The 14,558-nt window shown below is 40.8% G+C and overlaps 1 protein-coding gene across 3 annotated transcripts in view; it reads right to left on the bottom strand.

Annotated features, from left to right (window-relative positions):
- Positions 1–48: 48 nt before the first annotated feature.
- The window catches only part of LOC143151219 (uncharacterized), a 59,711-nt gene continuing 45,201 nt past the window's right edge, over positions 49–14,558 (bottom strand). For 2 of the 3 annotated variants that reach the window (XM_076320136.1, XM_076320147.1), the window contains 12 exons: positions 13,465–13,636; positions 13,325–13,348; positions 12,730–12,845; positions 12,395–12,632; positions 8,076–11,315; positions 7,232–7,429; positions 5,112–5,817; positions 4,107–4,307; positions 3,282–3,416; positions 2,017–2,294; positions 1,747–1,944; positions 49–1,232 (listed from right to left, as the gene is read on the bottom strand). In XM_076320136.1, coding sequence (XP_076176251.1) covers positions 991–1,232; positions 1,747–1,944; positions 2,017–2,294; positions 3,282–3,416; positions 4,107–4,307; positions 5,112–5,817; positions 7,232–7,429; positions 8,076–11,315; positions 12,395–12,632; positions 12,730–12,845; positions 13,325–13,348; positions 13,465–13,636 — 5,748 coding nt within the window. In that variant the 3' untranslated portion in view covers positions 49–990. The remainder of the gene's footprint in view (positions 1,233–1,746; positions 1,945–2,016; positions 2,295–3,281; positions 3,417–4,106; positions 4,308–5,111; positions 5,818–7,231; positions 7,430–8,075; positions 11,316–12,394; positions 12,633–12,729; positions 12,846–13,324; positions 13,349–13,464; positions 13,637–14,558) is intronic. The other variant, XM_076320153.1, reaches the window with a different exon arrangement.

Here is a 14,558-nt window from a genome sequence, read left to right as displayed (position 1 = left end):
ACGAACATCGACACTACAGGCAGAAGGTTACACACTGCATGGTTGTTTTCTAGAAATTCTTATTTATTAGCGTTAAAAGATTTTTTTACACAATACATTAGACACAATATATACACGTTATGTTAAAAATCTTCGAACTTACGAAGAGACCGAAGGAGCGAGCACGATAATACGTGGCCTTGAGATTCGTTTTCTAACTACAATGAATCAAAATGCCAGGTTCGTCTAAATATTTCTACGCTAAGTATACCCGAGTCGTACGAATTACTCGGAGATAAGATTCTTGGCGACTATTCGTATTTGTCATTGAACGAATAACGTCGCGAATAATCTCTTAATGGTTGCCATTAGTCGCTCTACGTTTACGATTCTAACGCGTTAATGTTAACTATGAAACATAAAGATAATTGCATAGAAGACGACCGACATTGACAATTGAAACTTTAAACAGCTCACACCGATGTCCAATACTCTCTAACATTTATCTTCAGTTTTCGTTTTCTATCTATATATTGCACATATATAAAATCAACGAACCTTTTTATATTTTTACAAAACTGTTCCTACAGATACGGTGAACATTCTAACATTTTTCTCTAGTACTTGTGTTTCCTTCAATGTCTCGTTTCTATTAAAAAAAAAAACTCACTCCTCTGTTCGAGGCAACGAGACTATCGTTAGGCTAAAATTAATTGGTCGCTGAAGATCTCTTACAAGGATTATGAATCACGGTAGAATATCTAATTTTACACAGTACCAGCTTGTAAAGCATGTTTGCAAAGCACGTGTAAAGTGGGAGGGGGGAGTTCCTCGGTGACCTTGAGCAGCCAATTGATTTCGAGCTAACCTATTTTCGTCGACAGCGAGCGGACACGCGAATTCTTGAACTCGTTTGTTCTACAATTAATTAATTCGTTTGTTCAGCGCGTACAGACGAACGGATAAATACGCAGAGGTTCACGTACAAATACGACGATCAGTCTTTTATCGTTAAAAATTAACAGGACAATTGCGTTCATCGCTACCGTCCGAACATTCTAAGAATCCATTGCATACTCGAGATTTTGGCAGACATTCACCAAGAGGGCATCGGTGACCCTTGCAGGACACTATTGACGATTGAATGTCCTCTCTTGACATCGTATGCTGGATCCAAGGTAGATAATAATGAACTTTTGTGTAGACTCCTGGTCTTCCTGGTCTGGCGCAACCGTAACCATTTGACGTAATACCTAAAAGAGAAGTCATCCGATTTTGATGAAATTTGTCGTTGAAACAGTAGCGATATAGACACGTTTTACTGCCTATAGTCTGATCGAAATCGATTATTAAGGAAAGTTTACTTTTCAATCTATTTCATTTTTTTTTTCGATCGAAATATTGGGGGTTCGGAAAGTCATTTTGTTTTTTTTTTTTTTGGTAAAAACGAAAACACGATCTTTTTAGAGTGTATAAACATTTTATTGAATTGTGTACTCTCCATTTTGGAAAACGAAATCACTTTCCGAACAACCCAATAGTTCAGATTATTTTCAATCGAAGAAACTTTATTATTATTATTTTCTTAATAGTTCAATAGAGTTAATGTTGTAGGGATAATAACATTGACATATCAATGGCCTTGAAACGGTCTGTTGATTTCGATTAGACCAACAGTCGCAATGTTAAAGAACTATTGCACGTGCAGTATTATGAATCTTTTCTCATCTTTGTTTTTTTTCGTACAGCCATAATAAGCATGCTTACCGTGAAGAGTGTGTTTGTTGTCCGATCCCGAGCAAACCAGAGGTCCACCACTGTCTCCTAAGCAAGCATCTCTTCCACCATCCTTTAATCCTGCGCAAAGCATTCCCGATGTGATCCTGTACAAAGGAAGGAACAAGGTCTTCCTTCGACACTCCTCCGTTGAGATCACGGGAAGCTGTACCTCTTGCAACGTGTCGGCTGTACGGTGAAATTGTTATCATTAACCGATGTGTTTAACGTTGTTACGGAAGCACCGAAAGGTATACTTACGAAATATTCTTCCAATCTCGAACAATTGTCCCCATCCGGTCACGGTGCACATAGTACCACTTTTTGGCTCTGTTTCAGGAAGACATATTGGTCGAACGTAGTCACTGAAGATCGCCGGTTCTTCCAGCCTTAACATCGCTATGTCGTTTATGAATCCGTTGTCGATGTACTCGGGATGCAATGATATATGATCCAAACGCAACACTTGCTCGTAAGGACTCGGGAAACTCCCACGACGGGTCGCACCGATTCTCGCCACCCAGTATTCATCTTGAGCACTGAAAATTTGTATCGTTTTTTTTCGTATTTTCTGTCGTTTGAAACGAAGCGTCCAACGACTTCTTTCGAGTCGCATCATTCGCGTAAGTTGTGTCTAGAGTCGCGTTTGAATTATTCCGAACGAACGTCGACGACTTTTCGACAATCAAGTAGTCACGAAACCGAGAAAATTAATTTTAGAATAGAAAGAATATTGTTTCGGTGATAAATGAAAGCCTAGGAAATGTACTTTAAGATTCGAAGTCACAAGTATTGCTAACTTAACGAAGTTTGTAATTGTCTTTGCTCAATTGTTAAATACTTTCTTTGGATGTTCAGTGTAGTATGTGTATTGAAAGCCTAAGAAATGTATTTTAAGACTCGAAGTCACGAGTATTGATATTGCTATCTTAAAGAAGTTTGTAATTATCTTTGCTCAATTGTTAAATACTTTTCTCGGATGTTCAGTGTAGTATGTGTATTGTTTAAACGTTTGGCACGATATCGGTTAAACCTACTTTGATTTGAAACTCTAAAATCTAGCGGTATTACTTTCATTTCACGATAAACCAGTTTCTCATTCGAACAAGGGCAGTCAAGATTATTAGTACATTTGTTAATGGTTCTACGCAATGATATTCTAGGCAGGTTTAACCAGTGGTTACTGACCTACTTTACTCTCGTTTTAAGCAGATTCAACGTTAAAGAACAAGAATACGAAGGTGACTTAATTTTCTCGACGTTTCCGACCTATTCTTATTCTCAAAAGTCGTTTTCGGAGTGTAAAGAAGGCCAGTTGTTCGATACCAGTTTTAATTCTGCGTACAAAGTGTTTCTAAAGAAACGAATTCGTGTTTCACGTTTATTAATTCGCAAATTAGAGAGCCAAGGAACTGGTACTTTCTAGAAATATGTTTTACGAGATATTTTTGTTCATTTTCTTCGATAAGTTCTGCCAAGCTTTACCGAATTCATTTCTTTCGTTTTAATAGATTCGAATCGCTTACTGATAAAAACAATGCGCCGCGGACAGGATCCATCTGTCACTGATAAGAGCACCACCGCATTGATAGTCACCTTCCTTGTACAAAGCCACTTGCCATGGCCAGCTACCTGCCGAAGAGCTACCACCTCCGACTATCCTGGAACGTCGAGAAACATTCGATCTGCTTCAATGTATACCATCTTACATGAGCACGCTTATGTGTTTAATTCTGCATTATCACGGTGTATCGAGTCTATGGAAAATTTCCATCGTTTCTCGACAATTTCGAAACGAAATATCAACGAACGAATCTTGAAACAAAATTTCGAATCTTGATCGTTGGCGTTCAACGATAACCAGTTCCCGAGATGAATATCGCAAAATGTCTAAATATAATACTAAATCAAAAATACGAAACGAAAGTCGTTCTCGGTGACCGATGTAAATATTTCAATAGATTCTTTTTATAATCAGTATAAAGAGCAAATGTAACGGTTTGAAAAAAAATTGATTAACGCACGAAACGTCGAAGAATGCACGAGTCGAAAAAACGAAAACCCCACCGGGCTTCCCGATGGATTAGCAATATTCCCACGAATCTTGATAAAAATTTACGATACCGAGGCACCGTATTACGGTCGCTCATCTCGAGCAATAACGATCGTTTGAAATTCTAATTTTATGCGTATCGTGTACTATATTCATTTTTTTTTCCCGCCGACCGATATATTGTTATTACTGAAATGCAGGAGGAGGGCATTATCCTCGGGCGCAGTTTGTATACAAAATAGTTGTATAAATGTTCTGCTCGGTATATAATTATGAGAAACTGGTTCAGTGAGTATACCTGGCCTGCGATGGAGCCTGCGTTCTTATTCCGCACTCAAGGTTCTTGCACTTGACCCTGAGAATCTCGCCGCTCGAGCACTCGGATGGTTTGAAAGTCAGGATCGTCTTATCCAGGGGTTTCTCGTTGTACGACAACGTGTAATACGATCGTGTGGATGTTGCCCTCTCGTCCAATACCTTTTCCACGGTCTCGTAATCTCTGTAGAGCAATTCGTCGATTTTTCGGAACACTTTTCGCGCGTAAATAAATATCCGCGAGTTAGAGATTCTTTCGAATCGTGCACGGAGGAATTATCGAAGAAATATCGATGAATGGCCCGAGTGCGTTTCAGAACCGATTGTAAGAGGAAATTACCGGGTAAACTTAGGTGCGCTAATTATTTACGAGATACGTTTGTTTTAAGTTGTACTCGTGTACGCGGAGGCCATTTTAACACTAGATTTACCGATGGATTTCAGTGTATTAACCCTTTGCACTCGAGGCTTCTTTGTTATTGGGAACCGACGTCTCGAGAAAATTCTTTTAGTGGTAAAATTCATCCGAAATGGAACATTTTTATATACTTCGTATACATTTGTTTACATTTTAGAAGAACGTAATATTTCAATTCAAATTTGAATTCCAAAACATGAAGTGTTTCCTGATTGAAAATAGTACACCGAATTAGGTGACGATCAAGGATCTCCTCTCGAGTCCAAAGGGTTAAAGTGTTCCTCGTATGTATCTCAGGAAAATCGACGATAGAAGAAAAAGAGGAACTTATGAAATCGATTGTATCTATAGAATAGAAAAAGTCTTGTATTTTGGAAATATTCTATGGAATTTAAAGTAAACTTCTTTGTCGAAGCAGTCGGAACAGTCGTGTTGACTGGTTGGTAAATCTATTGTTAAACAGCTTCTCAAAGCATTTTTAACGCTTGCTATCGCGCACGTAAGTACGACCCACGTTTATCGGTAGATTTTTCGTAGATTTAAGGAACGAAATTGTTGTAAAATACTCACTGATACGTAATCGCCTTGCAAACCGCTCTACCGAGGTCCTCGATGGTCCAAGTAGCCTGTCTCTCTTGCAAAAGATCGTCCATTCCGCTTAGACACAATTTCCCCCATTTTCCGTTCTTTCGTATGTTTATGTATCCTTTCTCGTTGTAATTGTTAATCTCCTTTTTGAAATCGATCGCCGTGGTGGCGTCGTTCTTTTTCGAATTCACGTGGATCGAGTTTCCATGGGTGAGAAGGTCCTTCGAATTGGACGATATCTCCCTTCCGGAGACGAGAGTCGCGTTGGTTCGTTCTCGATCGTTGAAAATCGTTACATCTTTCATCGTCGACTCGTTTTTGTTACCGTTAACGATTTTCTCTAATAGAATAGTGGACTTGAGCGCATGTAGAGTGGTCGATTCCGAAATGGAGGACTCGACCGCTTCCTGATCGAAGATGGCGTCCTTGTCGGTGGTGGACTCTATTTCCGAAAAATAGTCTCGTGGGAACGAATACTCGTCGTCCGACTCGCTCGTCTCAAAATTATCCTCGCGCTCTGGTGACGCGTTTGTTTCCTCGTCGTTTAATATCGTATCGTCTTCTATGAGCGCGGTACACTTTTTCTCGTCCTCTCCTTCGGGACAGTCCGCGAAACCGTTGCAAACCTTGTCTTGATCCACGCAGAATCGACTGTTACCGCAAACGAATTGACCCTCCTTGCACCAGTCTGATAAAAGATCGAGAAAAGTCAATTTTTCCGGACGAGTAAATTTATCTTCCGGACGAAAATTATTTATGATTCTCGTAATTATCTTCTCGTAGAGATAGAATTCTACGATACGTATAAGTTGGTTCGTTTACACGAAATATATATAATATATAAGTTGGTTAGTTTACACGAAATACATGTAACATACAAGTTGGTTAGTTTACACAAAAATTGATTTCAATCTCGTAGAGATAGAATTCTACGATACGTTTAAGTTGGTTCGTTTACACGAAATACATGTAACATACAAGTTGGTCAGTTTACACAAAAATTGATTTCAATCTCGTTGGAGATTTTTCTTATCGCGACGAGTATTATTGTCTTTGGTAATATTGCACAAGGTGACCCCACAAGCGTGGTACAAGTAAGTAGGGAGAATACCATGCGAAAGAATACGTCGAGAGTGCGGTACAAGGACTTTGGTTTTGAGAAAAACTACTTTGAAAATTTGTCAGGTACACATGTACTAACTGTAAGTTTCGAGTTGAACGACCTCTGTTTCTACTCGTGCTTGTATTATATTTATAAACACGGCCAATGACGTTTCTCTGCTTCTCGCGATTGGTGTGCTTATGGTCTCTTTTATTTTGCATTCCATTAGAATGTTTATGTGAAAGTTTATTGTTAAGTAAAATTTAAAAAAATATTCTTACATAATGTATTCGATTAATTCTTGGTTTCTGGATATTTTGAGAGCATTTTGGAAAAAATTTCCCAAACGTTGCATCGAGGTAATACTTTTAGAGAATTTTGGAAAATATTTCACAGATGTTGCATCGAGGCAATATTTTTAGAGAATTTTGGAAAGAATTTCCCAGACGTTGCATGAAGGCAATATTTTAAGAGAATTTTGGCAAATATTTCCCAAATATTGCATCGGGGCAATATTTTTAAAGAATTTTGGCAAATATTTCCCAAATGTTGCATCGAGGCAATATTTTTAGAGAATTTTGGCAAATATTTCCCAGACGTTGCATCGAGGCAATATTTTGAGATAATTTTGGAAAATATTTCCCAAATATTGCATCGGGGCAATATTTTTAAAGAATTTTGGGAAATATTTCGCAAATGTTGCATCGAGGCAATATTTTGAGAGAATTTTGGAATATTCTTCCCAAATGTTGCATCGAGGCAATATTTTGGGAAAATTTTGGCAAATATTTCCCAGACGTTGCATCGAGGCAATATTTTTCGAGAATTTTGGAAAAAATTTCCCAGACGTTACATCGAGGTAATATTATTAGAGAATATTGGAAAAAATTTTCCAGATGTTGCATCGAGGCAATATTTTGAAAAAATTTTCGAATATTTTTCCCAGAAGTTGCATCGAGGCGGACGTTCGAAATGAATGGTAAATAAAATAAATAAATACCACAGTCCATTTCGTCGGAATAGTCCCAACAGTCGGCCACTCCGTCGCAAATTTTCTGGTGCAGGAGCTGCGCCTTTAGAAAGTCGGCGCACGTACAGTTGGCTTCGTCTTCCGAATTCGGACATTCACCCAACATGTTGCATCTGCCGCTGGAGGGCAGACATTTCCCGTCTCTGCATAGGAAACCGAAACAATCGTCTGTGAAAACGGATGGCGTGGGATAAGAATCTTTTAAATCGCAGACGAAGTGATCGCAATTAATTTATCAAGGGGGTCGCGGGTACCTGAACTGAAAAATTCTCAGTTAAATACGACACCGTACTCCCTTCAAAACGCTTCTATATTGTCTAACATTCCTTAAGAACAATTTTTGAAAAACACATCTCTCATTGATCGATATGACACCTTTTATTTCTCGTTAAAAACTGATGAAACTCGATTCGAAAAAATACTACTTTTGACAGTGTGATTTCGCCAATATAAACTCGTTTACATCACTTGGAATATATATTATATTCCAGATTTGAATTATGTACAAAAATTTCATATACAAAAGTTTCTACTTTCTTTCCATTACAACGTCTCCCAACATTTCATTTAGATAGTTAATACTTCAAATAGTTATTTACTTCTCTAAAACTATTAAACTACAGTATATCCCTTCATCATTTTCTTCCCATTGCAATATTTCCTAACATTTCATTTAAATAGTTAATACTTCAAATAGTCATTTACTTCTTTAAAACTATTAAACAACTATCCCTTCATCGATATCGAGTTCTCGGTTCTCTTCGCGTAAACGTCAGGTACACGCGCCCCTGTCAAGATTTTCCTAAACAATTACCAGCTGCTATACTTTTCTCGGTGGTGGAGATCATCTTGTCGGCACGGTCTTCCATCTTGTTTAGAATTTTGGTGAATATCTCGACGCCATCGCGCGTCATGGTGAACCCCGCGCTGGAGTTCATCAGTGTCTGGTTCCCGGTCGCGATGTCCGCGATCTCCTTCAGCTTGTCAAAGTCGAGCAAAGGTCGAGGATCCGGTACAACATTATCCGTGTGAGGTCGTGGCGTCCCGACGCCTGGCCTCGAGTGATTCTTCCCACTCTTCACCGGTTTGTCGTTGGTCCCGATCTCGGCCAGTTGCTTCAACTTCTCCATCAGAAACCGATTCTCCTCGATCGTCGCGATCTTTCTATCGGAGGTCTGTACGGTTATGGCATCAGCCGTGGTCAAAGAGGGAGCCTTCCCAATGTTCTCTATCCCTTTGACAGTGTCCATCTTGGTTTTATCATCGAACGAACGATTCTCCTCTCGACCATCGCTAACCGAGAACTTGATCTTCGTTCGTGGAGTGGTCGTCTCCTGTTCGTTGGATTCCGAGTGTATCACCGGAAGTGAGGTCGAATTGGTAACCACGAGTTTGAACACGACAGGATCCTCGTTGATATTCGAGGAGACTTTGGTGCTGATGGACGTCACCACTTCGACGATCTGTTCGATCCTGGCGTGTTGTCCCTTCGAGTCCTCTCCGTTGTCCTCCGATCGGAGCCCGAAGTAATCTCGACGATTAGGCGAATCGCGTCTCGTGGCGTTTCTGTCGCGACTCTGTACCCCGAACAACTGTTCCAGTAGAGCAGTGTCGTCAGTGGAGCTTCTGTCGGCAGGTTTCTCGATCTTTGGTATTATCTTGTCGACCTTGGGTCTGGGTCTCACGGGTCTACCGATTCCAGTGTTGCTCTTGGCAGGTGCCAAAGTGACCAAGTTCTCAACTACGTAAGCCTTCAGGGTGTCGTTGTAGACCTTCTTCCGCGTTTCGAGCAACCCTGGTCGATTGGTGGTCCCGTTGGTGAACCAATCGGACTCCTCGGTATCGAAAGACACCGGTCCGTGCTCGGAGGAACCGCTGTCTTCCACTTGGCCAGGTGTGTGCTTCAACGTGTCGACTTCGATAAACGTCGAGTTCCTGGACACGTTCGACGGTAGCCTTCCTGGTGGTGCCCTCTCGTTGTCCTCGTTCTTCGCGACCAGTTTGTCCACGTTGTTGTACGCCGGATGGATCATCTCCGAGTAAACCTCCGTGGTGCTCAGCTTGAGGAATTTATCGTTATCGATCATACCGCGAGTGCTGGTCTCCGTAGAGGTCACGCGTTCAGACACGTCAATCCCTCCATGATCCATAGGTATCTTTTTCTTCGCGTTGTTACCCTGATTCTCGAAGGTCTCTATCTCCACGATCTCCTCCAAATCCGGTGCAACTCTTATCTCATCCTTTTCAGTCACGTTCTTCCTCGAACTCTCGATCCTCCGTGTCTCCGCGCCCGTTTCACCCACTTCGATTAACGTTTCCTCGTTGTTTATTATACTATCCGTGACGGTGTTCGTCTCCTGTTTGGACTTGTTCTCACCAGCGTTCACCACCGATGTGATTTTGTCCACTGGTATGGTATGCCTGAAAGGTTTCAAAGTGCCGGAATTTTCGATCAGACTAGGCTTCAGGCCAGCTCCGTTCAGATCGGGAGTCTTGTAGCTGGTGTACACAGGCTCCTGGACCGTTTTGTCGACCTTTCTGTCCTGCAACGCGTCGTTGTGGTGTTTGGTGACCGCCTGGACGTCCGAGTAACGATTCCTAGGCTCCAGTTCGACCTCTGTGTCCGGTACGGGCTCAGCCACACCAATCCTAGACGCTTTCGTGGTGGACTCGGTGCTCGATTGAGTTGGTCTCTGTACGTTCCATCGCGTGGTGCTCGACGAGGCTACGTAACCGCTACTGGAGTTCCTCTCCGCGTTCACGTTGCTCTGATCCACTCTGTTCTTGTCCGCGGGGCTATCCAAACGTTTCGTGTCGGTCGACTCGACCTGGTGAACATCCTCGTTCACCTTGTACGTGATACGGGATCCGGGTACTCTCCAACCGGTCTCGTTCTCGTTGGTGGACCGATACGGTTTCGTGAACGAGGCATCGGTCCTCTCGGGCTGCGCGGACGTTCGAAGCTTCACGTCGTAGGTCTCCGCCGGCAGCTGACCCGAGACCTCTATGTCCGGTTTCTCGTCCAACATCACCGGCGACGCGACGAACACCTGACCGTCCTCGAGCAATCCTGGTATCTTGTTCTTAAATTTCCCGTTCACACGGAAACTCGTCGTTTCCTGGGGCACGAGCCTGTCGCGTGGGAAATCACTGTCGTCAGTGTCGAAGGTGCTCATACCGGACACATCGGCGAACGAGTTGAAGCTCTCGGAGGGTTCCTCCACTCTTGTTCGAGGGGTCGAGGTCGAGGTACCTTGAACGTACTGGGGTGTTTTAATAGGGTTCTGGGAAGCTATCGTGGTACGTTGAGGAGCTTTCACGGTTTGTTGAGGAGCTTTCACAGTCTGTTGAGGAGCTTTCACGATGGACTCGGGGACGTTTGCTTCTCCAGGGTTGGCGTTGCTGTAGTTCACTTTGTAATTGGTCGTCTCGACGTTCCCCGGGAGCAACTTCAACTCGGTGTTCACGTAGCCGGGTATGATTGGCTTCCATGGGGACGTCTCCAAGTCCGGTTTACGGAAATCTTTGAATATGTCCTCAGCTTCGAGCCGAGTGGCCATAGTCGTGGTCGTCGAGACTCGTTCCATGGGTTCTAGGACCGTTTCGGAGAGTTGTTCGTTGTTCGTGGTGTGGTTCAATCTTTGTTTGATCTTCACTGACGCGGTGTACACGTCGCTGCGGGTTGGTTCGATTGTTAGAGTACTGGAGGGTTTAACCGTGGTCTCTTCACGTGGTAGAGGTTTCTTGGTGGTGTTCTTCCCGTCTGATTGAGGTCTGAGATTCTCGGTGGTGTTCACCTTGTTCGTCGAGGTGGCGTTGACTTTGTTCGTCGAGGTTGCGTTCACTTTTGTGGCTTTGTAGGTGCCCTGAATCGTTGGTATATTGCTAAAGTCGATCTCAGGTTCGTTGGATTCCGGCTTGCTGGGTTTCGTTTTCGTTTTCGGGCTCGTGATCAACGAGTTGTTCCGACTCGGACGTAGGAGACCGTTTTTCGTGATCATCGCGTTCCTCTGCTGGGATTGTTTTTGATTACCGGCTGCGTCTTGATTTATTCCTGGATCACCGGGATAGAAAGATTACGAATCGTCACGCGAGGGAGTAGCTTTTCTATAGTATTGGGTCGTTCGGGAAGTCATGAGAATATATAATTTAATAAAATGTTTGTATATTCTATCAAAATCGTGTTTCATTTTTGCCAAAGAAAACTAAATGACTTTCCGAACAACCCAATATCACCGTAAGTGTCTCAAATAAGTCTCTCGATCTCGTGGAATTAAATAATTATATTGGGTTGTTCGGAAAGTAATTTCGTTCTCCAAAATGGAGAATATATGATTTAATAGAATGTTTGTACACTCTAAACAAATCGTGTTTCATTTTCACCAAAAAAAACGAAACAACTTTCCGAACAATCCAATATCACAAGTGTCTCAACCACGCGTCGAAGTCTCTCGATCTCGTGGAATTAAATAATTATATTGGGTTGTTTGGAAAATCATTCTGTTTTCCAAAATGGAGAATATATAATTTAGTAAAATGTTTACACATTCTAAAAAAATCGTGTTTCATTTTCACAAGAAAAAAACGAAATTACTTTCCAAACAACCCAATATCACAAGTGCCTCAACCACGCATCGAAGTCTCTCGATCTCGTGGAATTAAATAATTCTATTGAGTTGTTCGGAAAATCATTCTGTTTTCCAAAATGGAGAATATATAATTTAGTAAAATGTTTACACATTCTAAAAAAATCGTGTTTCATTTTCACCAAAAAAAAAAAAGAAATGACTTTCCAAACAACCCAATAAATTTCAAAGTAACGAAACGATACGTTTCATTTGATCTGCGTCGCGAATAGATTGCGAGAAATTATTGTATTGGAGAGTGCGTCTCGATCGTTAAAACTTTGAGAAACTTAATTTATTAGATAACGATCGTTTATTCGAATCGAGTAAACGTCAAACGCGATTTCGATTGTTAATTATTGGGTTGTTCCGAAAGGCATTTCATTTTTTTTGGGTGAAAATGAAACACGATTTCTTCAGAGTGTACAAACATTTTACTAAATTATATATTCTTCATTTTGGAAAACGGAATGACTTTCCGAATCAACCTAATAGAATCGTTGCTTACTTTTCACCGATATCGTGGTGAGGTCCAGTTCCATGTCCTTGAACAGTGAGGAGGTCGAGTACGTCTCCTTCGCGATGATGTCTTCGATCGTGTCCTCGATGTTCGTGATCGATCGCGGTACCTTTCTTCTGTCCAGGTATATCCTGAAGAAGACTTTAAGAATGCCGCTCTCGAATTTGTCTATGATGGTCTTCTGATAAGCGGTGCCCAAAACGCTTCTTCTAAATAGGAGCTCGAACTGAAACACGGGACGCACGATTTGTTAGCCACCGTCGTCCTAATTTATCGTTAAAAATAAATTAACTCCTCGAGTTAAAGCGATTCTCCACACTCACAATGTTCTTATACTTTCGTTCCTTCTCACGGAACACCATGCTCGTGTTCAGTTTCAACATGGGGTTGTATTTTTCACCTTTGGCCACCCTGAAGCTGCAGCTGAACCCGACGATCGCTGAAATTACCAAGAGATTCGATTTCGTCGATCCTCGAACACTCGTTCCAGTGTTATACTTTCGTTCTCTTATTCTCGACCAATTGTTTGTAAACGAAAATTGTCAAGACCGTTCACGATACAAATTATAAATCATTGTTGTTTTGTGTTCAATCGTATTCAGCTTCTACGGTTTTATACCCGTGAAACAATTTATTGGGTTGTTCGGAAAGTCGTTTCGTTTTCTCGAAACACGATTTTGTTTAAAGTGTATAAATGTTTGTACACTAAAAATATTTAAAAATACACTCTATAAAGATTTGTACGTTCTAAAAAGAATCGTGTTTCAAAAAAATTTGATTTTCCTCGCAATCCAATGTTTAAAATACAAATTCGAATTTGTAAAAATTAGTTCGAACGGAGCTAACAATAATTTCGTGCACTCGACAATTTTTACAATATTTTGGTTCGAGAGAGAGTATCAAGATACAATTGCTTACCGTTTTTCGAGTCTGTTCGAAGAGCTGAAACATAATTTTATTTTCGGTAAGAGTGTTTCTTCGCTTGATTCGATATTAGTTAACTGTCTTGCAGTGATTATAGATAATACGAGCAAAAGTGTTGCAAAGTGTAAACGAACCTCCCATCCACAACGCCAGTCCAGCGATCGCGAAGACAGCGATCAATACCAGCATGGCAGAGATTATCAACATCGCGCTGCCAACTTTCCACGTGGTACTGCCCCTTTGTTTCTTCGTTTGTTGCGGTGTTACCCTGGACCATGTTGACCGCGGTGGTAAGTAATAATCGTTCTACAATTAAACAAAAATCAACGCGTTCGTTTTACAGAAATTTTTTAACGAATGGTACGAAAAAAGTTACACATTCTTTTTCTATCAATTTTATTTAACGCGTACGAGAAACGTTATCACTGACCGACTCGCTACTCGACGATTCGATGAACGAAAATCAACGGGTTTGTTTTGTAGAAATTTTTTTAACGAAAGATACGAAACAGGCTACATATTTTTTTCTTTTCATCAATTTTATATAACACGTACAAGAAACTCTATTATTTTTTTCTCGTGCTGTATTTACAGATGAATTCGTTACTCGACGATTTGATGAACAAAAATCAACGTGCTCGTTTTGTAGAAATTTTTTAACGAAAGATACGAAACAAGCTACACATTTTTTTCTTTTCATCAATTTTATTTAACACGTACAAGAAACACTATAATTTTTTTTCCTCATTGTATTCACTGAGTAACTCGTTACTTGACGATTCGATAAACAAAAACTAACCCGTTCGTTTTGTAGAAATTTTTTAAAAAAAGATACGAAACAAGCTACATATTTTTTTCTTTTCATCAATTTTATTTAACATGTACAAGAAATTCTATCATTTTTTTTAGCGTTGAATTCATTGATCAACTCGCTACTCGACGATTCGATAAACGAAAATCAAGCTTTCGTTTTATAAAAATTTTTTAACGCAAGATACGAAACAAGCTACACATTTTCTTTTCATTAATTTTATTTAACGCGTTATAATTTTTTCCCTCGCGCTAAATTCACCGAGCAACTCGCTACTCGACGATTCGATAATCCGATCTCTCGATAAATTTGGTAAGGCGTACAGCAATACCGATAACGGTACAGGCGCCAAGACGGAATGCGTGAGACACGCACAAAAGAAAAAGAAAAAGAAAAAAAAACGAAGGAACTTTTCAA

Source organism: Ptiloglossa arizonensis, chromosome 1 (genome assembly GCF_051014685.1).
Source record: "Ptiloglossa arizonensis isolate GNS036 chromosome 1, iyPtiAriz1_principal, whole genome shotgun sequence".
NCBI lineage: Eukaryota > Metazoa > Arthropoda > Insecta > Hymenoptera > Colletidae > Ptiloglossa > Ptiloglossa arizonensis.
Note: the sequence above shows the minus strand (reverse complement) of the source record. Positions and strands in the feature narration are given on the sequence as shown.